The 27,858-nt window shown below is 44.1% G+C and overlaps 1 protein-coding gene across 5 annotated transcripts in view; it reads left to right on the forward strand.

Annotated features, from left to right (window-relative positions):
- Positions 1 to 27,858, forward strand: part of LOC306777519 (neuroligin-3) — a gene marked incomplete at its 3' end in the record, with an annotated part of 92,370 nt that overhangs the window by 18,119 nt on the left and 46,393 nt on the right. For 4 of the 5 annotated variants that reach the window (XM_079268675.1, XM_079268672.1, XM_079268673.1 and 1 more), the window contains one exon: positions 3,013 to 3,162. In XM_079268675.1, coding sequence (XP_079124801.1) covers positions 3,013 to 3,162 — 150 coding nt within the window. Of the gene's footprint in view, positions 1 to 2,966; positions 3,163 to 27,858 lie in introns of all 5 variants that reach the window. The other variant, XM_079268676.1, reaches the window with a different exon arrangement.

Consider the following 27,858-nt stretch of genomic DNA (forward strand, 5'->3'; position numbering starts at 1 on the left):
TGAATGCCACCGACACTTATCTCCACACTCGCCTTTCTCCTGTCCCGATCCGGAGTGTCAAGGCCGCTTCTGGGGGGCCGCTTAATGTCAGATGTATGACCGACTGTTTTCAATGGAGGGAGAGGCAAACGACAAAAAGGTGGAGATACAGTAGGGGATACAAAATATGATAGAGGAGGAAGGAGCGAATGTTCCCAGCCCTCCTGGTGGGTTTCACTTGCAGCAGCAACACTTAGAGGCTCAGCTCAGGCCTGAGTTATGCCTCCAATCAGTCCAGAGCCACTGTGATGCACCTGTGAGAGGTTGTGCTCCTCAGGTCCTGTTAAAATGCATGCCCTGTGATTTGTATAGGTGTGACTGTCCCCAGCCTTTCTAGCTGGTGCAGTGAACTGAGGACTTTGATATGTATTTCCTCTACTGCGATACAAGTCGTCGCTGTTCGTATGACATGTTGCTGGGAGTGTATGCCACTGTGTAGCAGATGCTGCGTGATCTGATTGAGCGAAACATGTGAGAGAGAATGATGTGTTGTTATGAATTTTGTTTCTGTTCAGCTCACTCCTCATTGCACAACCGCTTCATCTGCATTTCTGTCACGCACAGATTTCTTTGTTCATCACCAAAACACGAGTTTATTTGTCTTTTTTTAATTTGTTATTATCTTCAACCCGTGCATGTTGATTTTATTGCAAATATACTACCGTGTGCATTAATGACCCTATCACTGTTTCTCTCCTAGCACAGAGCTCTGTGCTACATGTTGACGCTGTGAATACTTATGTTGATGTAATGATGTGTTTGCCTCGGAGAAGTGAGTGAATCAGGAGGCAGCTCTTCGAGGTAGCCACTTAGTCACCTGTTACACCAGATTAGGCCGACAAAAGCTCTGATCTGATTGGTTAAGGAGAGCTACTCACCTCCTTACCTCCACATCATGCTGTGCTGCCGCCCACATGTGGGTGTATACCTAGAAAGGATTATTATTGCTCACTTTAAGTCCAATTTGGATCTGTTGCATGTACGTTTTTCTCTGACACAAATCAGAGTCAGTGGGAACTCTATATTACATCTGTGTGACACCGCCCACATAACAATAAATAGATTAGACCAAGTGGAGCTCCGATGTTTTGTATCGCTCTCCAAAAGGGATTTAACTGTTGTCATGGAGACCTGATGTGAATCAACAAAAGAGGTGACTGATAACATTGACATGACTAATCTCTTTTTCTTATTTCTGCCCCCTGCTCCGTCTTCCTCTACGCCATTCCCCTTGTATCTGTGGTCCATTTGTTTGAGTAGCTTGTGTAGGAGATGCTGTTTTTCTCCCTTTCTCCCCCCCCTGTTCCCCTCTCTGACTGAACCTCATGCTTTCTCACCCCATGCATCCCCCTCCTCCTCTTGTAGAAGATAAGTGTGTGCGTAGAGAAGTGTCAGCCGTAAATCACATTTCACTGTGTAGTCCTCTCAGATACCAGCAAGATAAAGAAAGCCATAAATAAGGCCACATCATATGCAAGTTATGGCTTTGCTTTTAAACGTAACGGGGCCATGAATAACCAAGGGAATAATAGAAAAAACACAAACCTGTGAATCACGGCTGAGCTCTGCTGTAGAGGTTACAGACAAACCGTGTCTCTACTAAATGCATTTAAGTAGTTGTCCTCGGTGTTAGGCATGCTAATGTGATGGGGTGCATAACGACGAGCGGTGCCTGCAGATAGATGCAGATTGGGCTGTGCAGGATGTAGCTGTTCTTGAGGATTTTGAATTTTGGGTCTCAGTCACCATAGCAACCAGAATACAACACCACCATTTTAAATCTGAGCCCATTTCTTTCTCTCTTTTTTCCATTTTCTCTCCTTCTGTTTTATATCTTTATTCCTCTCTGTCCCTTCCTTTCTTTCTATCTTCCTTCCTTCTGGTCTGTCTTTGTCTCTCTCTCTCTCTCTCTCTCTCTCTCTCTCTCTCTCTCTCTCTCTCTCTCTCTCTCTCTCTCTCTCTCTCTCTCTCTCTCTCTGTCTTCCTCACTCTTTGCCCTCCCACCCCGTCTCATTCTCACCACTCTCAGGGCTTACAGGAAGAGAGAGGCAGGGAGTTGGACAGAGATGGAGGGAAGGCGGGAGAGAAACAGGGAGAGACAGGGGAGAGTCTGTGAGTGAAAGCGATATAAAGTGAGGGAGGGGAAGGCGAGAAGCTACACAGAACACGGGGGGAGCAGGAGTGAAAATGAGAGAGAGTTTCTTGTCTTGTCTCCCAGCTCTAGCTCGCCGGCCAGTAATTCAGTCTATTCCTCAAACAGAGGCTTTTTTCTTCCCGCTACCTCTGGATGTGCTTTATCTGGCTGGAGTGTCGCTCCAGCTGGGTATCAAACCCTGGTTTGGGAATAGAATAAACAACATTTTACCAAAACTAAAGCACAAATGTAACTGCCTGCAATGCCAAGCAAGACTGTGCAAATAAATTGTTGCACAGAGATAGGCCTGTGTAAAAAAGGAGGCACGTGATAGCATTGTGTAATTAGCCGGTGCGTTTCCCCTTTCACTGTCGAGCCAGATTAGCCTTCTCCCCGGTTCGGAGATGTGTCAGAGTACCTCTCTCTTTATCCTCCCTAATGGCTTCCTGCGTGTCTATATTGGAAAAGTGCGTCCGCCTCCTGGAAGACAACACAAAGCTAAATACGGCCCGAATAGTTTGGTTCATGATGAATATTTTAACTTGTAAATGCAAGCCACATTTTCAGCTGAGATGGCCAATTACTATAATGGAGTTGAGTCGACATAATGAGTGGACATTAATTTGTATCTCATAGAGCAGATATGAGATAATATTGCCTCCATTTCCATTAGCAGGTAGAGACTGTATCATCCCACAGCTGGTATCTGAGAGGTGACCGTCAGCTTGTCTGTTTGTGGCCCCCATGCGCTGTATCTGCTGTGTCTGAATCTGAGCTGACCCCTTGATCGGAGTGGGTGGACCACAATGTGAATGTGTTAATGATGGCCGCTCTTGCAGACATACGAGACACCGGGGCCAAACCTGTGATGGTCTACATCCACGGAGGATCCTACATGGAGGGGACGGGCAACATGATCGATGGCAGCGTCCTGGCCAGCTACGGAAATGTCATCGTTATCACTATCAACTACCGCGTCGGCGTCCTCGGTAAGCATCGTTCCCTGTCTATTTCCTTTTTTCTTTTTTTTCTTTTTGACTTCAGCTCCTCCTTCAAGGACATTTTTCTGGGCCATCTTAATAGGGCAGCTAGGTGTAATGAGCGCCGCCGATTGCCGCATGCACTCCAAATAAGGCCGAGGGAAAAACACGGCACTGTAAATACGCTGACCGGTTCCTGTGCTTCTTCTTGATGTGGTGCTCGTGTATCAAAATCACAGTAATTGAGTGTGCTGAATGTGGGTTTGTTGTTGTGACTGGGGTTTTGAATAAATTAAATTAAGAAATTATTGTAATGCGTTTGAAAAACAAAATAAATGATGAGATGGGCGTGATGCTGGTGAGATAGAAGAGAGGAGAAGAGTCTGCTAGAGAGAACGAGGGGTTCTCTCTCTGAGTTGCAGTTGGTTGCAGATTGACTCACACAGCTGAATCCTCTTTCAGGATTGTGTGTGTGTGTGTGTGTGTGTGTGTGTGTGTGTGTGTGTGTGTGTGTGTGTGTGTGTGTGTGTGTGTGTGTGTGTGTGTGTGTGTGTGTGTGTGAGTGTGAGAAAAGAGTGGAGAGGCAGAGAAAGAGAGCGAAAGAGAAGGAGAGGGAGCTCCATGGAAACAGCTGCAGCAACACAAAATGGAGTTTGTTAGCACACTATACCCAAGCTTTGTAGCTTTTCCATCCATCTCTTGATTTCGCTCCTCAATGATTTTTATTTTTTTTTCATTTAGAGGTTTAGGTTGTGTTCTGAGTACAAACAGTTTGGATATAAGATAGAATTTCCCCGAGTTGTTGTCTGCATTTGTAGAGAATATTGCCTTCGATTTGGAGGTGTTTGGCTCCGGAATAGGTTAGCGTAGATGCTGTTGTAGCATCAGTTTTATCAGAACTGAGGAATTTTTCTTCATTAATAGAAGAGCAAAGAACGGCACTGAAATCTTTTCCCCAAATGGAAAAGATGTTTTTTGCTCCTCTCACGACTCGCTTCGGTCAGAGTTTGATTGACAGATTGTTCAGCCAATGACCTGCCATGTATTTTTTTAAAGTGCCTGCCCTTTTCCAAACCGTTTCAAATGACGGCTCCTCAGATGGTTCTGTGTGACAAACCATCCGGCGCGTCAGGTTAGCTGAGAAGAGCAGCAGCAGAGAAGCGACTCCGTACTGTCTATAAAGCACTATCTATTTAAAGTTTGCAAGGACAAGCTAACATGAACCACTGTACCCTACTGAGAGGAGTACATTGAGTGCAGTGAAGAGTGTTCTTTATTACTTATAATAGGTTGTATTTTATCTGTAAGAGAAAGAATGTGCTATTTCCTCTTTATTTAAAAGTGACATAGTATTCACTTGTGTGCTAACGAGTATTAACAGCAGGAGGACGGTTGTATGCAGCATTGACTCAAACACACGACAGTGTCCATGGTCAGTTAGTCTCTCCTAACCTGAGGGTCGGAGCCCCAGAAGAGGTTGCTCAATTAAAGGTCACAGGAAAGAAGAAGAGAAGTGTCTGCTACATAAAGATGTGTGTTACATTTTTTCCGGTCTCTTATTTTTCTTGTTATACGTTGGATAGATCTACTTTTTCAGAATTCTAAAATGTACGAAATAAACAATCCGTGACAAGGTGCCATCACGAGCCATTGTCTTAAAGGATGGGGGGCACTGCGCTATATCAGACGGCTGCACATGCTCGTTGTTAGGATCAGTTCGTTGTTGACATTGGTCTTTTCGTGGCATTTGGTGACAGCAAGAAAAATATTGAAATATTGAATATGACCAGCCTTATCCTTAAAGGAGCAGAGCCTTGCTGCTCCACATGTTGAGAGCAAGAGGGTGACTGAGGAGAGATGCCTCCTTACCCTTCAGGACATTGAGATGACTGGTGGGGTTGACTCACGCAGGCACAGCTTCATTCATCCTCAGATGCTCTTTTTGATGGAGATCAGAGCGCTACGGCCTATCGATTTTGTCATCAGGATTGCTGGCCTTGAATGCGCAGTGTTTTCCTCATTTCCTGTCATTTTTGTGCAGTATCACTTTGAGCGTTGTAATCAGCCTTCGGGGTGGTAAGGTATAGTCGGCGTACTGGCTGAGCCTGCTGCCTTGTGCCGCCACTGCTGCTGGGTTTAAAGCCGAGCACGTAAGCCAAACACAGATTCATGATCATATTTCTTTCATGGCACTTCAATTATGAGTCAGATGTTTCTTCTCTCGCTGCCACATTTCACTAAATGTCACTCTACATGCATGCACACACACCCTCGAACGCCACATACGAGTGCTCTGAGCGTGTGCATGCTCACACACATGCTAGTGTGTGAGACACAAGCAAAAATAATCTGCACACACACACACACACACACACACACACAGTTGCGTTTTCTTTTCTTTTTCATAAACATGCACAGACATACACATTTGTACAGTTCACAAAGCGGCTCTCGTGGTGAAGCTCCCCAGCAGCCATTCTGAGAAATGAGCAGAGAAGAAGCGATGCATGGAGCTGAACGATAATGTCCACCGCTGAAGCATGGACTGATAATCTCCCCATGGTACGGCTTTAAACTGTTATTACAGATACACTCGAATAACCAAATAAAACCAAGGCCAGAGAGAAATCAGACCATGATGGGCCAATTAATGTTAAGCTGTCTGAAGACTTACAGTCATAAAGTGTGAATTGCAATACTCAGAACATAAGAAATTGTAATTACATGTCCTTTATTTTATTTTTGTTTTGCAGTTTCTAATTGAATATGGGTGCCGCTAACACTTTCAGCATTAATCTAGTCTAGACAGCATTACGTGTAGAGTAGATTAGCATTTTGTGCATTAGCCACTGCACACGGAGTGTAACATCAGGTCAGCCTAGATGAGAACAAATACTCCACTTTCTCCACTTTCTACTTCCTCTGTGGCTTCAGCTCAAGTACTGTGCAAGAAAGGAAAAGTCAGTCATTTAGATTCCACACTGGGTGACGCAGTTCCATGTAGAAATGCAGAATAAATAAATAAATATTAATGAAAAAATGAAAGCTCTTTTAATTAGACTGCTGAAAGGGATGAGTGAATAATGACGGCTGAGAGAATTAGACAAGATAATGAGTTTAAAGGGAAAGCAGACAAGGCAACAAACTACGCTTTCTGACACTAATACAGCTCTCCCACCATCCCTGGGCAATCTGAATATGGGATTAACAATGCATTAAATACCTTAGTTTGAAATACACACAACAATCTGAACAGTAACTCACAGAAACAATAGGCCCAGAACTATTACGCAACAGCAGCCTTCACGAGCAAATCTCTGAAAGCAGTTTTTTAATCCGAAGAACAAAAAGCATTTTCACCAGCAAATTCAACAAATCGGACCGAACCGAAACATTGGTAAATGTCCGTGACGAATGTTTTATATATCTGTTGCATTCATTTCCACTTTCAATCTAACATTTTTTGTAGCGACACTATTTCCAGCGTTGCGGTGCCTTTTTTTCAACCTTTCACTAAAATGGAGCAAAGTTATTGAAAGATGGTGCTCAGTGCGTTATGAAACATAGATTTAGCATTTGTTTGGTGTTTTCCAAAAGACAGGCCTCAGTGGATCTGGTCTATATTTTCAGCGTGGTTTTGTAATATGTGCATGGGCGGCTTCACGTTTTACAGTGAAAACTCAAACACCAGCAAAGAGGGGGAAAAAAAAGAGAGCGGGGAGAAATACTGTAGAAAGAAGAGGTAACATGGTGGAGACAAATTGTATTCGGAGACCCTCGGCCACTCGCAGTTCCAATTAAAGAGCAGTCCACGAAGTCCCCAGTGCCGTTCTATCATCCCCCTGCAGCTTTTAGCCCTACGCTGCTGTAATGGTAATTATTGCTTCAAAGGGTGGACCACAATTCTCCTGAGGCACCATTTGGAAACTTTCATATCTGAACCTTTAACTATTTATATGAATGAGGATTCATTTTAAATTGTATCTTGAATTACTAATTGACCCACTGCAGTATGATTATCACCAGATGAGATGAGAAGAGTTGTTCACTGCCCTGTCAGGACTTGTCACACTCTGCTCGGGTCAGTGGACCTGAGGAGCAGAGTTTGTTTTACCAGAGAGCAACAGTGTTTGGATTTCTGCTCATTGATCTGTATGTGTGTGTGACTTTTCAACCGCCCGCATATGTACGTGTGAGGCGCGTGCACGTGCGTGTGCCTGGTTGCCGCGCCTCTCTAATGATGTGTAATGAGTCCCAGTCAGAGGGGAGTATCTTGTATCACTGCTCTTTACAAATATAATTACTCACTGGCTCTCCAGAGCATGTCTATTTCCCAGTCCATTGGGGGGGGGGGGGGGGGATTTGAGGGGGGGGGGGGAATTACTAGTTTCCAAATGCATTAAGAATTAACAAAGGCTGCCTCTCCGGCCAAAACTCAAGGTGAGATTTGTCCTCCCTCTGAAAAAAAGGAGAATGGTCAAGTGCAGTCTGCACTTGTGGAGAGTTGTCACCCTTCGACGGGGTTCATTTGTGACCTTTGATGTCTATCTCCCATATCTATTTGATCACAGCCATTTTATGGTGGGACCGTCACAAAGCTATGGACTGTCACCCTCAGTACACCCGAGTTATTCGGGCCTTCAAAGGAATAGTTTTAGATCCAATCAAAATAACCTCGGCCTACTGTAAGAGCATATACGTGGAAGCAACGCTGAAGCAGCAGCGCAGGTGTTGTAGCATTGATTTGTTCATTGGCCGGAGTTATTCTGTGTGTGGTAAGGGACTCTGACTTTCTGGCCTGTCCCTCTCCCAAACTAAAGATGGTGACTGTTGGTAATTCAGCCAGGCATTTGGGGAGCAGAGGATATGTTTGGCTGCGTGTGAGCAATATTGCAGAGCAAAAGATAGTCTGTCGCACAAGTGTGTATAGTTGTTTTCCACTTACTGAAGAATTGCTGCAGAGGTCCACTGAGAGCTGAAGAGCGCCGTGTGCTCACGGCCTCCTGACCCAGATGCTGTAGTCTGCTGGATGCCGGTTAAGTAGTAATGCTATAGGATGACTTGTCTGAGGTTTAAAACCATTGGCCCCATTTACACTTGTCACTCCAACTGTCCTTCTATCCGGATTAAGTCCAGATGTGATTTAATACACTTCCATTGACACTTATATCCGTCTCGGTTGGCCAGATCTCATTGCAATCTTGAGGTTTTCCCAAGCTACAGGCAAATCAGGTTCGGCCCTCCTCCAGTCCAGAAGGAGCTGTAATGCACCCGAGGCTGTTTTAAAACTGCAAAATGCTAAATGCTCCTGGCCCCCATGATTTTATTGTATCATTGCATTTATAAAATGAGTATGGACATTTTTTGTTTTGTTTTGTTTTACTACAAGTTAATATGCGGGATATAATCTGTCTGGGTGCATCTAATTTGTCACATTGGATGTCTGGGATCAGAAAAATCGCCCTGTGAGTTACTGCGGAATAAAGTTCAGCATAACAACCTCCCGTGTGGCGAGGGTGAATCAACTTAAAATAAAGAGCCTCCCTCGGTAAGTGTTCCCAGTCACAGTCATTTCGGTTATCATCTGCAGTAGGTGGAAGAAAAAGCGAAGGCAGAGCGAGTTCTCTTTGTCTTCTATGGATATTTACTTGTTTTCATTGCCATTTGGATGAATTCATCCAAATTAAGCAGAGAACAAAAACATTTCTTCATCCTATTAATGTCAGGGAGTGAGGGATTGAAGTAATGGTTTTCATGCTCCAGTCTGCAGCCGCTTGTTGATGCTGCTCTCCTACAAATCACTGCCAGGAAATTAACTCTTAAGCCGCTCTTGCCAGACACACTGCAACAAACGTCTGGCTCTGCAAGACAGGGCCCAGATGGGGCCTATTGTTTCCCAGTGCGCGGCTTTTCACCGTCCCCCAAGAAGATGTTTGCTTTTCAGCTTAAAACTGTTGGATAAGTATTCATTGATAAAGTGGAAATGCCACTGAGTAGTTCCTTGTCAAACAGTGCTTACACAGCAGGAACTAAAATCTTCCTCATGTAGGAGTTTTAAATACAGCACTTAACAGAAATCGATAGAGTGTGTGTTATCAACTTTTCATGACTTTTTTTTTGATGATGTTGTTTCTCAAATCGCACTTTATAATAATTATTACTATATTAAATCCTCTATAAAGTGAGTTCTCAGTTGCAGTCATGGCGCTGTGCTTTGATTGGCTCACGAAGCAATTATGCGCCACATCCAGAAGGTGTGCAATTTCAAATGCTGGAGACCTCCCTGATTGAAAGGATTTAGTCGGCTGTTGAGGGAGGGGAACCAATCAAGACTAATTGTGTTTTCGCACACTGATGGGAACGTCCAAAATTTGGGACCTCCAACTGGGTTTCTCGCAGCATCGCCTTCATTTTTCAAGCCATACAGACATGAAACAACATAAGTAGACATTTTGAAACAAATCAGGGTAATATGGTTAAAGTTGTTGATGCTACTTATAGTCTGTGTTTTTTCAGCATTAGCCACTCAATGTATTCTCAATGTTTACATCCATAATTACCTCGCTGTAGTTTTCATTGCTAGTGGTATAGTCAGTCATACAGATTCCCTCTCCTACGTGCATGAGCCTTATGTCCTACGTGCATGAGCCTTATGTCCACTTCCACAGTTTGTGCACCTGTCAGAAGCTCTGTCGTGATTCAGCTTGTATCCAGTTTTAATCCAGTTTTAGGTCATATACTTTTATGACACATTTTTAGATCTTGCTTGCATAACCACATCTTTTAACTAGAAAACAGATTTTAATCATCGGATGTGGATTTTAAAGTTGTTTTTAGTCTTCTGCTCGTGCCAGAGCACACGTCCGAGAACGCCACTCTCTACTGCGAAGCAAAACATGTTTTTAATGCTATTCTTTCATTTAAAAGACCGTCTTCCTTCCTCTTGAAGAGAATACGTCTGTTCTCTAAACTACAATGGCTGTGTGTGGACTGCAAACTTCAATTCTCACAGTTAAAGTGGCAATCTTGAAAATGTTCATTGAGATAAATGTCTGTTCAGTCACTATCGCTGAAGGAGGTAACACAAAGGTGATTAACCCTGCGTCCCACTGATGAAAGTATTGCAATATTTATGTTTTTGCGTCTTTGTGTCTGTGGCGCCATTCCTGCATGTATATATAATACTCCAGACCGCTAAACTTAAGTACAATTCCATTGTTTTCACTCAAATAAAAACTCTAAATCAACCAGGACTGAAATACGGCTCACACACACATCATCCCCTAGACCTCTCTCTCCCCCCCACAACATTGATCATTGGAGACTCAATAACCAGGGACATGCTCTTCACAAACGCCATCACACACCGTCTTCCTCGTACCACAATCCCCGTCACACTGGATAAACTCTTGGACCTCCCGCCCCCACTCCCTCGCTCCATCAAAAGAACAATGCTGCATGTGGGGGCAAACGAAACATCCCTTTGGGAGTCTGAGTGCACCACAAATTATTTTAAAGGAAAGAGAGTGTTTTTTTTTTTTTCAGAACCCATTCCTCCATTTCTCGATCGTTGATTCAAACGTTTTAGCCGTCTGCACACCAGGCTGCAAATCTCACAACATGGTTTTTAACCATCATTTATAACTTCTTCCGGGGGCCGTGCCTCCTTGTTTAAAAAGAGACGGGATTCATCCAAACAAGCGGGGTAACATTCGGCATCCTGTCCAATCCTCTCCATGCGCATGACCATTTACACGACGCACACCCACTACAACACAACCCTCTTCCTCTCCTGTCTCTTCCCAGATTGCCGTACTGCCGCAATATCGTGAGGGAAATAAGGGTGGAGGGACAGCTGTAATCTACAGACCCACTGTCTGTCATCCACACGCGCTTCAATGCTTGCACTCACCCTAGATTTGATTGTACATTTTGGCTTTAACATTAGTATATCTTCAGTCTTTGATCGGGCTCTTTCTGACCACCACTGTGTGTGTGTTTTTTTAACAGTTTTGATCATCCTCTCAAAGCATCACAGAACGTATCATCAGAAAACGCTACATTACCCCCGAAGTAACTCGTACATCACATATTGCAGCCTACGAAAAAATAACGTCTCACCATCGTCCTGTGAAGACTAGATTAATGCTACTTTACAAAATGTTGCCTCTTGGAAAAATAATCAAACAATGGACCTCAAAAGAGACTGCTGAATTGCTGAACGCAGATGGCGGCCAAGAAAATGAGTAATCCATCATAATATGCCCATTGAAAGAAATTTAAAACTACAACAGTGCAATTCAAACATCACAGCAAACATTTTTCTAATCTGCTAAACACCAACACGCAGTGCAATAGAGTCTCTCGTAAACCACAACGAACCACAGTGTCAAGACTCTTAGTTCTAAAAATGATGGGTTTGCTACTGCAGATAGAAAACAATCATGAGATGTAGCATCTGGAAGGGCACAGGGTACTTTTAATCTGTCTTGTATACACAATGACGTCAGGTTTGAATGTTTGATGCTGAAACTCTCAGGAAATGAGCTGAAGCCCTCCACACGTTCCCTTGACCCAATTCCAGCCTCAATTTTTAAACCATTTTAACCGATTTCAACATTTTTGATGAACTGGTTTCAAGTCAGCTAAGTACCTTTTTTTTAATGTAAACACTAGATTAGAAATGTTTCAATCAGTTTCCAGGCCTCATCACAGCACGGACAGCCCGACTAAAAGTAGTGAATGATGTCAGGACAGGTCCGAAACGAGCAGTTCTGGGGCTGCTTGACCTGGACGAAACAGAAGTACTAATAATTGGTTCAGTGGCTCAGTGAGAGAAACTGGCTGTCATGAATGAACGCACTAGGTCTCAACCCAAGCCAAGAAGCAAGAAATCTGGGATTGATTTTTGACTCTAATTTTAACTTCAAGGCTCACTTGTGGCGTATCATAAAAACATCATTTTTTATCATTTGAAGAGCATCTCCAAAGTGAGGCCATTTCCCTCTGAGGAACATAGACAGACTGATACTTTTATAGCTAGCAGGCTGGACTATCGCAACACTCCTTTTTGGTCTACCAAAGACAGCTACAATATACCGGTACTCAAAATTCTTCTGCCCGAGTATTAACTAAGACCAAAAGGAGAGAACATATTTTGCCTATTTTTTATATTTCTACACTGGTTCCTTGATAGTTTTCATATTGAGTTTAAAGTTCTTGTTCGAGTTTATAAGGCTCTACATGGCCGTGCACAAGGCTACCTCTCAGAATGCTTTTAGTTTGTGAACCAGAGAGGCCCCTCAGATCCTCTGGTTCTTCTCTTGTAGCTGTTCCACAAAGCAGAACAAAAACATTTGGTGATGCTGCTTTTAGCCATGACGCTCCAAGCTGATGGACCAGCCTTCCAGAGGATCTGAGAGTTGCTCAAAACATTGGTATTTTAAACAGAAACTAAAAGCCATCTATTCAGTCTGGCTTTTATGTAGTGTTTTATAATTGTAAGGTGTTCATCACGGGTATTTCATAAAGTGTTTTATGTGTTATTATGCTGTGGTTTTGGTATTTCTACATATTCAATTTTTATTTTAGTTTATCAACATTTTACTGATGTCCCATCATCACTTTATTCAGTGTTGTATTTAATTTAGTGTGCAGTAGACTCTTCATCTTCCTTCCTGTTTTCCATTCGTTTTTTCTTCTTTTAACATCCTGTTTGTTTGTGTCAATCATTTGTAAAACAATTTGAATTACATTTCATTTGTTTGAAATGTGCTATATAAGTACAACTTCATTCATTGATTGATACGCACGCACAGTATTCAAACAAAAGGATCCTGAAGTCATATCAGAGGTGTATTAAGTTACATGCAAGCCGAATATTTCCTACTGCCACGAGCTCACATCAAAAGCAACTAACTGGCAAAACCTGCTGTGGCACGTATGTGAAGCAGGCACAGGAAATGCAAAACAAGACGTTGTCATTCGCGGCATTTTGTGATGAGGGATCAGTTTAACATATGGTCAGGCAACATGAAGATCTGCATATTGGATTCTGTTGGTTTGTGTTTCCCCCCAAAAAATGACCAGCACATCCTTTTAGCTCACAGTCGTGGAGAATTCCTTTGTTTTCATTTCGTCTCATTGGCTACATCTGCTAAAACAAATCACACTTACTAAATTAGAAAAGGAAATATGGACTCAGAGAGGCAGCAGAATAAAAACCTCTTTATTTCACCTTTGATCGCTCAGAAACAAGTATTCGGGCCGATGTTATGGATATTAACTCAATTCCAACTTTGACATGGTCCGCCCCACTGCTGACGGACACAATGCTTAATTACTTTTTCCATTTTCTATTGCTATGAGGCATAACCAGCTGTGATATCTTGAATGGCTGGTAGAAGAAATACCTTGTTTTACGTACTGTTTCTTTGAGTCTAACCACCTGCTCAGAATCATCACAGCAGCGTTGTGTAAAGATGTTCTACACTGAACGAACAACAAATTGTCCCCTCGCTGGTGTGACTTGAACTCAGATTGCTGATGTCTTTTTAATGACACTTTGTCCTTCTTTTTCATCTTACAACAAATGGAAACAGGAACAAAGCTCATTATATTTCACAACCATGACATTTCAGAAAACTGTGACATTAAGAAATCAATTTCTACGGTACAGTAGTGATTTTCACTGTGCAAAACAAGCTTTGCCGTAGCACTGCCCTGAGATGAAAACATCTTTAGATTATTGCAGTACTTCCACCAAAAGAGCAAATATGCATAACAAAGACATCAAAGAGCTCAGCCGAACATTTGCTTTCATCTGGTCAAGGGGTCTTCTGCAGCGTCTCATGTAAGAACGGAGCACTTCACCCGTTATGAAGTGCACAGATGGAACGGCGGATCACTGAAGGAAAATGTCAACCATGTGTCAGTGTTTGTGGTTCAGATGCTTTATTGATAGATGTTTGACCTTTACTGCTTGTGATGGAAGATGTGCTTCTTGTGAAGCTGTCATTTGATTCCTAAATATCAGTAAACATTATTCTTATTCAGTCTAGTGGCAAAACTAAAGAGAGAACTAAAGAGAGAGGGGGGGGATCTGAGTGGAAGACGAACAGAAAGAAGACGAGTATTTACTGAGCTTCTATCTCTCTTGCACTGACATGGCACGGTGGAGCAACAAGAGATGGCATTTATGTTCCCACCTCAGCAAAATCTGACCTAACACTGATCCAGAGGTAGAGCTGCAAGGTGCAGGTGTGACCCTGTGGGCCAAAACTTTTTTTTACATATTTTCAAGTGGTCCTTAAATTGAGTGTATTTGAGTGTGAGCCTCAAATCAATTACCCAAGAGGCAATTCATAATGCAATGCATGCACAGTGGCAGGTGTTGCCAATGTAGTGATTAAGCTATTCTCTCACCTTAGGTTTTTCGTGGCAGAGGCTATTAACTCGCACAAATAGACGTTTCAGAGTTCTGTGAATCCCCGGCATGGCCTTCGCCTTTGCTTTCAGAGCCAGATGCCCTGTTAATAGCCAACCCAGTAAATCCCCAAATATACTCACACCAACAGGGGCTTTTGTGTGACCTGCTATACTTAGTTGTGTTTGGGCTGGTTTATTGCCCAGCAATTGCAAGATGAGCTTTATAACATCACCGCCGTTCAACGTGTAGCTGTTATGGTTGTTGTATTAGCGTACTCCCCTGGGTCACACGAAACTACATAAATACTGAGCTAAGATTTCTGAACACATCTGAAAAGTTCCAGACTCTCAATAAAACAGTAAATTGATCAGATTGTAGCGCTAAAGAATGCAAAATCAAGAGCATTACCAAACTAAAGTACACTGAGGGGCTCAAAATGCCACCGAAAGAGAAAAAGCATTGCAGTCTGGGTAATGGGAACTGCAAATTACTGTTTTGTTTCTCCACTGAGATATCGACTGTGGGAACGAAAATCAATGAAATGAAAACAGTGCATATCATTGTACGAGGTCTTTGAACAAATATCACTGTCAGAAGATGACACAAGCGAGATATATTGTATCCCCGAAGGTGAATATTTGTATTTCTGAGACTTTTATAACTTTAGTATATTCCCATCTCGTATTGGGCTTCTTGTTTATGGCGCCTGAAAGATCTATCTGTGGTGATTCATTGCGTGAATGCTTTGTTTTGCTTTATTCTCGGCTCTAGGAGGGAGTATGTGGCTTCTAATGGCAGCCCTGCTTTTCTTCTTAGTGCATTTGTCCTTGAGGGAGTTTTAACTTCACAACTAAAAAAAAAAAACACACAAGCGCTTCTTCTTCCTCAGGGACAAATACGTACAGAATACGAACGGAAGCCAGCATGTACACCTTCCAGATGAGCCCAGTGCGGCATGTTTGATCATTCAGAGAAGAAGATTTCTTTGAATTGAAAACTCCCTCCTACTTACTCCTTCTCAGCAGCATTGTCACGGGTAGGGGGGGGGGAGCAACAGGACGCAGGCCGGAGGTAAATATTTGTCCATCATCAGGTGTGTCCTGAGACAGGAATGATATGCGTAAGAAGATATATATTGGCCAGGCAGGTAGAGGTACTTGCTTCTTGTCTTGTCGAGGCATTAATCATAGCAGCGGCCGAGCCTAACCGCCAAGGTCAGCAGTCTTAGCATGTGTGGGAGGCAGCTGCCACCACACAGCACTGCAGCAGAGGGGCTAACAGAGGCGGGAGGCAGGAGTCTGGAGAGGGTGAGGAGTAGGGTGTTGAATTGACAAGGTGAAAGTAGGACCAGACGAAAGGGGAGTAGAACATAGTTGAATTCGTAAAGACCCTGGGGGGGGGGGGGGGGGGGGGGGTTGGTAAATAGTGCCAACTGAGGCGGTAGTGAAGGAGATTGCTAAGCAAAGGTAGGTGGACATCTTGGGATAATGTATTGGAGTGGGCAGCACTACTGGGGAGGGGGAGCACAATAACAGCATGCGATGCACTTGTACAGTGGGTGGAACTGCACCAGTCAGAGGGAGGAAGGTTGGGAGGGACAGCGTGTGAACAAGGTCTGGTCACAATGCTTTTAATCACACCTCGAGTAGGAGTCTGGTATTATTAGAACGGGACAGAGGTGAGAATGAATGCCCATTTAGGGAGAATCGTGACTGCTTGGAGCTTTGTAAAAGTTGCCAGATGATAAAGGTGCTGCTAATGTAGCATAATACAGAGCCAGCTATCCAGTGTAGTGCTTACACTTAATACAAAGTATCCACAGAAGGGCCATAGTAAGCAAATAGATATATCCACGACAGGTTATATTACACGTCCGGCAAGTACCATCTTTCTCCAATGAGAGTTAATTGTATAGGGCTATATATGATTTTGAATGTGTCATAACCCCAGGGAGGACCGTGTGAGGGCATTTCTACTCAACTGACTGCTATGAGGAAACTACAATAATTTCCTCGACGGTGCTCTTTATCCTTACGTTCTGCAGCGAACTGAGCCGTGGCTGCAGCTCTACTTAGTCCAACTTCATCTCCGTCAGTATTTAGGAGCCTTGATTGGTATAAAATTGATCCAAGCGGGATTTTCCCACCATCTCCTCTGCCCGTCCATTCCTTTCAACCCCAGGAACGAGGAGATGCTCTGCAGGGAAATGTAGAGAATTAGAACACACTGGAAGGGCTTTGTTGTAGTAAGCCAGTGTACAAGGAATTGTTGCAGGCACTGCCTTTGCCCGAGTGCCCTCTGCTTATGTAACTTCTGCAGTCATTTCAGGTAGTGGGGGCTGTACCTGTCTGTAGGCATCATTGCATGAGCCTGATCAGTTGTTCTTTTTTGTGGAAATGTGGATGAAAAACAGAGTCTGACTTCAGTGGGTTTTTTTAGGACTGGCTCTCTTAGAAATAAACCTATAGTAAAGGTCTAATGTGCAAAACTGTAAGGGAATGGTGCCGGCTAATTGGTCGATTTAAAGTAAGAAAAACCAGTGAAATTTCTGCCACTTAAAATCACAATGTAAATATAGTTTCTACCCCATCAGCAGGTGTCTGATTACAATAACACATAACTGTATCTGTTACAGCGCAATGCTGCGCAACATGACCCGAGTGCAGAGAACACACCACATGCATCATTTCTGACTTCAAACAGCCTTGGTCAATCTATTCTTTGCTCAAGCAAACAAAAAACAGGAGAGTCTTCCTCCACAATAGGCAGGGGAAAATATCCGAAGGGGCCACCGACAAAAGGCATCAAAATAACTTTAAAAAACTCTCCTAACAAGGCAGGAGTTTGTGGAGTGGAGGGAGCTCTGCGTTGGCGTCTCTAAGACTCAGCAAATAGGATCTGGAACAGCAAGGAGTATATATAAGGAGCTGTGCCGGTGAAGCAAATGATGAGGCCGATCAGTCAAAGCAACTATTAAGCATCCGTCCCCAGCAGCGGGATCCCTGCGGTGAACACCCAGGACAGCCCCATTTCAGCACCTTGGACAGCGGTCATGACATTTACTGATTTTACTTCAGGTAAGGGTGGCTACACTATTGTATGAATTATGATTATTGATATGGAGAAAGAGACAGACAGAATATTTAGCAGCATTTGATGCTTTGAAATAGGTCCGTTTTAAATGTTTACAGGGTAGTTTGGCATACTTGAAGGTTTAAATGTGAAATAATTGTGCATAATAGAATAAAACATTGCACCAGAGTCCATTTTCAGCACTTGTAGAAAATCCTTGAAACCGGAATCTTATCCCGAAAGACTGACCTTCCTTTTGGTGCTTCATGACCAAAATTCAAAATGTCTCATCAGCGTGTCGCTGAGGATTGATATGTTTTGATTCTAACGTAAGAAAACAACAACAAAAGAAACAGCAGCATGAAGAGAGGATATCAAATAACAGCATGACAAAGCAGCTTAAAGAGGAAGGAAAGTCGTGAAGATATCTAACAATTCATTTGAAAGTGACATATTTAAGTCTGACATGCCTGTGGATAAACTGGAAAAGAAAAATCATGGGAAATAAATTAAAATGCCATCATGATATGCAGACGGAATCAGGTTCAACCAAGGAAGCTGAATCCCTGCACATGGTCTGAGCGGTTGCATGTGTGTGTGATGCATGCAGGGAAGTGAATTGGAAATGGTCCTGTCAAAATTGACGACTACAGTTCTACCTTTTAAGCTTTTGTCACTTAATTTGATTTGTAATGTTTATCAGAGGATTGCACACGTTGATCAAGGGTTTGTTTGAACAGCAGAAGAGTTGAGAGGGTTCACCACAAATATAACTCACTGTTGTGTAAATCACAGTAAGACTGTGATGATGGGGGATGAAATGGTACATTTTGAACCAGATATTCCATTTTAGATAAAAACAAATACTAGAATGAACATAGCAATATGAAATAGTAAGCTACATAAATATAATTCAATTTAATTAAAACAAGGAAGAGGGGGAAAAAATGATTTCCTTCAAACCTTTTTTTATTTTACAGTGTTAATTCTGTACTATTCTTTTCAAAAAAAAACTGCGCACAGGGTACTTCAATCAACAGCAGGGCTTAATTGAGATTAGAACAGAGAACAGGAAGAGGCTTTGTTCCTCGCAGGCAAAAGAAGTTCAAGGGATTCTTGTAAATATCACTCCGGACTGATGTGAGCGAATGCCAGTTTTCTCATGAATAATAGAAGCGAAATGTGTTGATAAATCCTGAATGTCTTGTTGGAGTTGCGTGGCTTCAGGTGTTGGCTGACATTCTCTCCGTGGAGCTGCCTGTCAAACCGATGCTGGCCCTCTGGAGTACCGTCTCTCTCTTTCCGTGCTATTTTTCAATCGCTGCACGTGAATATCCTGCTGCTCTTAAGCAATATGAGTGTAATACCGAAAATCCACATTCCCCACCCATTATATTCCGAGATATCGTCTGTTGCTTTTTTCGTTGACACAGATATGAGCCTTGCTGTGTTTATATCAAACTGTATTTCTATCACCGCTAACGCGACGTAGCAGGCTAATAAAAGCATCAGTGAAGTGTGCAGCACATGGCAGCCGCTCGGGGGACGGTTGCTGCAGAGTAGCAGCTCTCATCTGGTTCGGGAGAATTGTGGGTCCTGCTCCCATATATTGGCCAGGAGCCCATGTGAGTTGTGACCCCATGCCACTTGTCCTTTACACTCACTGGCTGCATGCTGGCAAGTTGACCTTTATCATTAACCCTGCTGCGTGCTTGTCATTTGAAGTCTTTATTATTCACGCTTCCCTTTGGGTATATTGTATACCGGGGAGCACGGAGGAGGGCTGCTCGCACATTTGCACTCGGCAATTACAGCACTTAGTCGCTGCTGAGGGAAACCAACAAGGAATTTTCAAGCGCACAAATGCATGAAATACAAAAAAAAAGGCGAGTTTTCTCTCATACATGCAGCAACATACCAGCAGAAAGACATTTCACTTTATCTCACGGGCACATATCCCTGTTTACTACTGTACACACCCACATGCATTGGCTTCAGCACAATATTGTACCATGCTTTGAAAATAATACATAAACGCAAACAAACTGAAACATTAACTGCTCTTTTTTTATATTATTGATTAGTCTCATCTCTCCACTGTAGTCACAGTTTCTTTCATACAGCAGCGTTTTTTCCTTTGATGTTTAAAGCCCAGCCAGACGAGAGGCGCACACTGCGGCTGAGGCACTGTTGATATTCTCGACACTCGTCTTTTTCCGCGGCAGTGTTAATCAGCAGCCATTCTAATTAAACTCAGTTTGCACTTAAAATGCTTCAAAACATGTTCAAACACTTCTGAACGACAACTGTTTGATAGGACACATTGCTGCTTCTGTCCTGTTCGCAGGTGATAAGAGCAGCGTGCGCGACAGAAGTCGGCAGGGATGTATTTTGAAAGTGCAGATTGTCTGCGCGTTTCCAAACCAAGTCAATCCACGTCACACTCTTTCGTTATGATATTATTCATGCATTTTTTTTTTAACCCGATCCCACATCCATTATATCTTTATCACAACTATTTTTCATTGTCATGCGGCTCTGGCACTTACCTTCACTTACCCTCATTCTGATGTGCGCCAAGTCAGCAGTCTCGCACAAAAAGTAATCCGCTGCCGTTACTGATGGGCTGTGATATGGCTCTCATCGTCTCAGTGCTGCAGCGAGGGCCACAGATTGTGGCAAACAGGCGCTTGACACCCCGCTTCCGCCTTGTTAACTATTAAATTTGAACAGAACACTATCAAGGTGAATCCTACCTAATTACTTGATTATGTTCTACATCCAATTACAGTGGTTAGATGCGGCTATCATCGAGGCACTTACAATGGCAGGTGGGGAGGGGGAATGTCAACCTTGTATTTAGAGCCAAATTATACAGCTTAGTTGTGCATATTGTTTGAATGCGTTCTTGTCTGTAGGCCTGTCAAAACCTGTACAGCCCTGCATACCATATTACGCCAAAGTTAGCCCAAAGGACAACATTTCAAACCGCTTTCGCCTCGCAAAATGTCCCATCATTACAAATTAGAGCAGAAGAATGACATTCTGATTACAAATGGGAAAATTGCAAATGCGTGTTTCCCCGCCCCCCCTTCTTGAGCCTGTCTGAATCAATTGAACAAACCAGCATGATATTTGATGGCCTGTGAGCTCCAATTATCAGAACAATATTATGGCGGGGGAAAGTCAGGGCCACTCCGCTGGAATTCCAATAGCGTTTAGAAGCTATTTGTATTGGTGTTAGTCCTTCAGGGGCAGAAGAAGGGCATACAGCTCAATAACTCAATTTTTAACAATTAGCCCCTGACATGTCCCCCAGAAAACAGATAGAGAGGACTCTAGTGGATAGAGATAGAATGCAAGTACAGAGATTATTGTTTCAAACTCCCAAACAGCATTGCATAAGAAGTCGTGGCTCTGCTTTCAAATCACACTCGCCCGCCGATAAGATCGTAGTTGATAAGTGCGTAATTCTTCATCGCTCAGCTGTTGAGGTGGCTTTTATTTTGTCGGCATCAGCATGGACCTCATCACAAGCACCAAGAGCTTCTTGTTGCACTGTGGGAAAAAAAACTAAGCTGTTCTCCAGGCTCACTAATCATCAACAGCGCAACATTTCAAATGGCACAGACCTTATCGCTCTCAATTATAAAGGTATTGTACTGTAATCACAAGGGCTCTTGGATCCGGGATCAGACCTCATCTAACTCGTGTGCCTGCCGCCCCCCTCCCCTCCCCTCCCTGCACACCTCCACAGCCGTGGACCCAGCAAGAGAGAGACCTTGGACCGGGGGCCGACCTTGCTGCATCACCGCAGTCTGATGTTATTAGATTGTCCAGGAAGGAGAAAGGTTGAAAAAGCATATGCGCTCCATATCGCCTTTCATTTGGTCTTTGGTGCACTTTCAAGGGGACGTAGAACAAATAGAGCTGTCTGAGGGTGTTTGACTTTTGCGTGCAACAGTGTGTTTGTGTGTTTGATGTTGACGCGTGTACAAGTACTTGTGTGTGTGTGTGTATGTGTGTGTGCACCGCCACATAAAACATGACTCCCAGACAGATATGGAGGTGGCATTTGGATTTGCCCTCTCAGGGGAGGGCTCCCATGCCGAAGGGGAGCGTATATACTCAGTCGGGCTCTCCTGTGGGTGCTGGTGGGCCGTGCGCCGTGGTCCGATTGCAAAGAGGTCAGAGCTTTGTGAAGGGAGCCCCAGAGGCCAGCTAGAACAATTAGAAATATGTGTTTCTGGGTTAGTGGAGCACAGTTACACGTCTGGTATTGCGATTCTATTCCCTGACAGTGGAGGCAGAGGAAGTGGCTTTACTCTGGCTTTTGTCTGATTTGTGTTGTGATATCTCTGTGCTGGAAACACCATGCCTGCTGCTTTGTTTGAACTGGTTTACACTCGCAACAATACCATCGATTTCCAGGCTTTTACTTTGTACTGTATATTCTAATCTTGCTCTCCCCATCTCAGCAGTCCTTAAATCTGTGCCGCAAACACAGCAGTGACAATACAAATGCATGAGCAGTAACCCAGCTACAAGGAAGGCCAACATTTCCCATGTGCACAGTACAGTGCACCGTGTACCGTGTTGAGTAATATTGCCACGAAAATAGACCTCAGTATTCCATACATTTTTGATGAAATCTAAAATACAGGGTCTGCCGACTCCACTACACAAGAACACACGTGTAATTCAATCCATTGTTGCTGTAACACCGCTGTGAGTCTAATGCTTTCGTTGGAAGCAAATTGCCACGGGCTATATACCTCTCTCTGAGGCAGCATAGCGGGTGCTTAATATAGCAGTAAACAAGTTAACAATGCTTGACAGGGATTCAAATGGATATGGATTCCTGAGTGGCAGAAATTCAATGACACAGATCATAGTAGTTGAACTGTTAAAAGTGTCAGACCATGTAAGCTGCATTCAGATTTTAAGTTGTGTCTCACTTGTTGTCCCTGACTCAAACAGGACCGTGCAATTCTTTGACCTCCTTGAAACCTCAAGATCCCCAAAGCTGGCTGTACGAGGTTTTGGCCCGACAACAACAACATATGGAGGATGTTACACGTTTTATATCTCCCTTTCGTGAAATATCAAAGGGCATAGGCGGGATGAGTCACTGTGCCTGTGATCAGTGGCTCCAGCTGTTATGTATGTATGACTGAGAATATGGAACGGTATGAATTATCATAAGTGGTATAAGGGCTGCATCAAAACAGATTATCGACTGACTCAATCATTTCATTTCGTATCATAGTTCTGGCATCTAAATGCATGCTCTTCCTAAGGTAACATTTTTCATGCGGGATTATAAAATGCTGACTGCATATGCTTTTACGGGCTGCATTTGCATTTTAATGTCAACCCCCCCCCCCCCCCCCCCCTCATTTACATTTACGAACAATACCACGGTGGTCAAACTGATAATGGTAATGCCAGCAATTGTGTGTGTGAATAAGTAGTTTGGAGGAAAAATGGCTGTAAGGCTTTTAAGAACAGGGAAAGTCCCACCTCTTTGAGATAGAAAGCTAACACATTTTTCTATGCAAACAAGTCTGGGTCCAGTGCCATTTGCTGGTGGCACCACTGCTCTAATGCCCATTTCCCCCCGTGTTGTAAATTAGCCTCCCCTGGAGCCAATTTAGCTGAATTGAGGAGCTTAGAAAGGTTAGAATTACATTTCATTTGAACTTAATAGACATTGCAAATACGAGTGCTTTGCTGTGTTTGCTTATACACACCAGCAGACACTTTCAAAGTTAATAAGACCAAATATGCAGTCGTTATTCCTGATCCCCCGTTATCCGGGAGCTTTACAGCTGGCTGCGATATAAAATCTCAGATATTCAATATCTTTGTGGCATTTTCCCAAATTAGGCCTCCGGTCCACTGTATGTTTGGCCACTGAGCCACCTCGTTAAGTTAAATCATGAATGAATTGCACGGTTAATTATGAAAACTCTCACACTGCTCACAAGCGGGACTAATGCTTCTGCTGGTTTAATTAGAGCAGGAGCCTGCCACTCAGGACTGTTCCCCACGCCAATCCTGAGGACAGAAAGGTGGATTCTCAGGCTGGGGGAGATGAGGCTCAACTCAGACGCTCGGTATGGAACAAACCTGCCACCGTTGCACCGGCTGACAGGTAGCAGGGCTGCATGATTTCCAGCCACAGGTAGGGACGTTACCGACAGTGAGCAACAACTCCCAGACACGAAGAGCAGTTAACCACCTGTCTTATAACACGGGAGCTATTGCAGCGTAGTTAACCAATCAAAGAAAAGAGGAAAGTATTGTCATCAGCATATGTCGTGATAGCGCCACAGAGAGCATTAATAGACATGATAGAGCATTATCCACAGAGCAGCCAGTTAGTGGACACTGAAGTGAAGGAATAGACGTGAGGTGGCAGAACGGGGGATGATTCGATCAAGACAATCGGCTTTATTTCTGCTCTGCACCTGCTAACTGTTTGCTGCTGATGCTATCATGGAGCCAGAGGGGATACCAGAGCACTGACTGAAACAAGATGTCCCACTAATAAGATTCACAGTCCTTCCTTCCATTAGAACATGTCTGTTTCCCTCCCATTATTGGCATCGTTGTCGGGTCAGTAATCCACCCGCCTAACTTCTCGGCAAACTGACTCTGAAGGATATAGAGTTGACACCAAAGTGTGTCACATGGGAGATGGCGAGCGTGTGGGGGGGGGGGGGGGGGAGGGGGGGTCAATGCTTGTCAGGCTTGGGCTGGACTCAGGAGAGGTGACATTGGCCTTGACTACCCAGAAACTCCACAAAGCAATCTGTATAATGAGTGGTTTCCCCCTCTGACTGAGATGTCATTCCATTCACACGTCGTAGCTCGATACATCCTTCACCGCTCTAGTCAGCCCTCTTAAGCCTGAGGGGGGAAGAGAAGATAGTGGGGACGTCATATACACACAGAGAGAGATGAAGTGTTCACCAACGGACAGAGCAACATACACATGTCTTTAAATGAAATAAATGATCACACTGATTCAGTTGCTTTGATTATATTGCAATTACAGAGCAACCATGTTAACTGACATATGAGAATTTATCATTTGAATTCAGTTTTTTTTTCATAAACGCTAATACAGTGCCCTTTGCATATTTGGCAGAAATTGTTTACAATTATTCACGTCCTTGGTGTATAATAAATATCTGCGCTAATGTTGTTGTTTACACTGTCTGAAAAGTGTGCGCATGTGTCCCAGACAAGCCCCGAGGCTTACGCAGCATGCAGCCCCGGTTCAAACATATCCATTTATAGACGTCGGCTATCAAATAAAGCAAGAGAAACTCAATTAAGGGAAGAGATCTGGTGGGGATAGCATCAAATTAGGTGACTGACAGACCCTGAAATCTGGAGCACAAAGCATTTTTCATACGATAAAACTCAGAGATGTCCTTGGAAAATGGGGTATGTATGTGATTCTCAGGTGACAGAGAGGGCCGAGAGCATAGCCGCCGGGGCTGGGGTCACGTACGAGTACCGTGGCAATTTCTTCCGACAATGTCCCATCATATTTGTGCTTCGTCAGCATGCTCTTTAAAGCAGGGATGTCGTATTTAATCAAATTACCTGCGAGAGCTGCTCCTTCCTTTTATTAATTTATTGAAGCGGGGTGAGGGGAGTTGGGGTGGGTGCACGGACGAGCTCCTCTGGGATGAGTGTGTTTGTGCTCTCTGAAACGTGTACCAGAGACGGCCGAGCTAACGGGAGCTGACAGCGGCAACCGCCCTACTGCTCGACTGTGAGAGGACCAGTCGGCTCTTTCCGCTCGGGCCTCTTTAGGGAAACTGTGAGAAGAGTCATCTGAGGCGCAGACAATGGGAGCTGGCTCTGGTGCTGCTGAGACAAATGGATCAGGTTTGACTGTAGCTGTCAAGACTTTGAGGCTGAGAAGCTGTCATGTTAAAGGGATAGTTCAGATGTTTCCCAAGTGGAGTCCTATGAGGTACTAATTCATAGTCACCCCAGGTTTGAGAGGCAGGCAGGAGTAAAAGCTTGGAAAAGCCCACCTAAAAAATACAAAACTAAGATTAAATGTACACTATATTTAGAGCATTTTCACTGCTCTGCCTTGCGTCAGACCACCCTTTCCAACAGGGAGCCATTATCTAAGCTGTCTTTAACGCCACAAGACTCCTTTTTAGGTGGCTAAAATACGTTTTTCTGCTGCCAACATTAACAAGACTGGATGCTGCTCTCTTTCACCGTCTTCTCTCACTCTGTGCTTTGGCTTTCGGGCTCTCGGGTGGACAGTGCATCTGGCCAGCCTATAGGGCACTTGGAACAAAGCCACGGTGACATTTTATCTCACGCTAGCTCCTGTGGGGCCGGGGCCATGTTGCCGAAACTGTCAGGTAGATTTCAGCGCGATGAGGAAGGGGAAGAAAGCCAAACAAACAGAGCCCTGGCACAATCTCCCATCGCCAAGCAGTGCAGACGAGCACAGAGAGACGTCCCCGGGGATTGCAGGAGGCGAAGATGAAACGGAAATCGAGATCTAACCTTTTTTGTTGTTGCTGGAACCTCGTCCTTTAGTGCTGCTCGATTAAAAGAAAGAACGGCAAAGTGAAATGAAATACTGACGAACTTCAGCTGTTCAATTGTGGAGACCCTCGCTGGGAACAGGACTTCAATATCAATTGAAAGGGAAGAAAATAAAGCAAATAAGTCATCTTTTGTAGGACATGGGTTCAAGTGTCTTTTGTATCGTGCGGGCCCCTTGTGTTACGTGCAACAATACATGACAGGCACACTCCCCCTATTGTAGAAGTGGTAATCATACACACTATTTCAAAGGCTTTTCATCCATTTTTCATTTCCCACTGTTCTCGGGGCGAGAGAACAGGCATGTTTCATCAACAAAGGACTATGTGAAGCCAAGCAAGCCAAGCACCCTCTCAAGGTAGAAGGTAATAAATTCTGCACATGTACAAAACCGAGTGGTTTCAGTTTCTAGCAGACAGGAACTCATCCGACCACCAATATCGACATGTCAAATATGTGCAGTGTTGGCGAGCGTTGTTAACAAACCACATAACCACAGGTTCATATTCCCAAGTCACCCACTTTGATTGCTTTTCTAGGTGGCACTGGAGTTATATATCATCGTTTGATGGTGTGATGAAGACCTGCGGTCTTGATCAAAGTTCACAGAAGGGCTGCTGCATTGACACACTGATAGAACACCCGTAATTATGGAGCTCCTAAACATGCATTTCTTTCTCCAGCTTCAGATTTAGATGGACCTATAAATACAGATGTGTCGGGGTCGAATTCGATCTGTAGCACGATGAAGTTCCTTCCCTTTCTCACTCCTCTCTATAGGGTTGGTATTAACCTCCTGACGCTTTCACAGGCAGATGAAGAGATACCCACCACTGACGTTAAGCTGGAAATGGGAGCTGGAACCCCCGGAGGCTCTGATCAAATCCCCAACTTAGTTCTCAAGTGTGCGCTGCGTAGCCCAGTTCAGCCTCACGTGGCCCAGCCTGCCCTAGCTTACACCAAAGTGATCTTCTTGCACCATCCCACCGGAGTGAGGAAGAGGAGGATCGCAGCGGAGACAGACAGAGATCAGATGGAGCAGAGGGAGGAAGCGTAAAGAGAGACGGTGTGGGAGAAGTAAGATGGTGATTGGGAGGTAGTTTAACATGAAGGGCGAGGAGGAAAGTCCACAGCATAGTGAAGTCCTCCAGGGTCGAAGTTCACTCGAGACGGGAAGGACTTTGAAATGAGGCTCACTGGCTCCAGATAGCTGCATCAGACCTTTGAAAACAGGCCTTAACAGCTCTTGTGTAGCTGACAGACACTTTAAAATCAGCCCTGGCTCCATTCGTTATTGGTGTCAGGCTTTTAAGAACAAGGCTATAAACAGCTCGTGAGGAGGCGAGGCCTTTTATACCTGAACTCAGTTAGTCAGCACCACTGCTCACTGTGGCGGCTGGTACAGATCTTATACCGAGAGCAGACGCACGCCGTTACCATTGGGCCCAGGAGACCGCTCGCATATAGCCATCGCGCCGGCACTTCATCAAATTGATATTGTGGCGTAACACACGGGCAGTGCCCAATCTTCAGTCTGTAAACACACCCAGACCCTCTGCCAGCTCCCACTGGCTAGCGTGCTGGCCGTAGACATAGTCAGTGTGCTTGGC

This window comes from Melanostigma gelatinosum, assembly GCF_949748355.1.
Source record: "Melanostigma gelatinosum genome assembly, chromosome: 5".
Lineage (NCBI taxonomy): Eukaryota > Metazoa > Chordata > Actinopteri > Perciformes > Zoarcidae > Melanostigma > Melanostigma gelatinosum.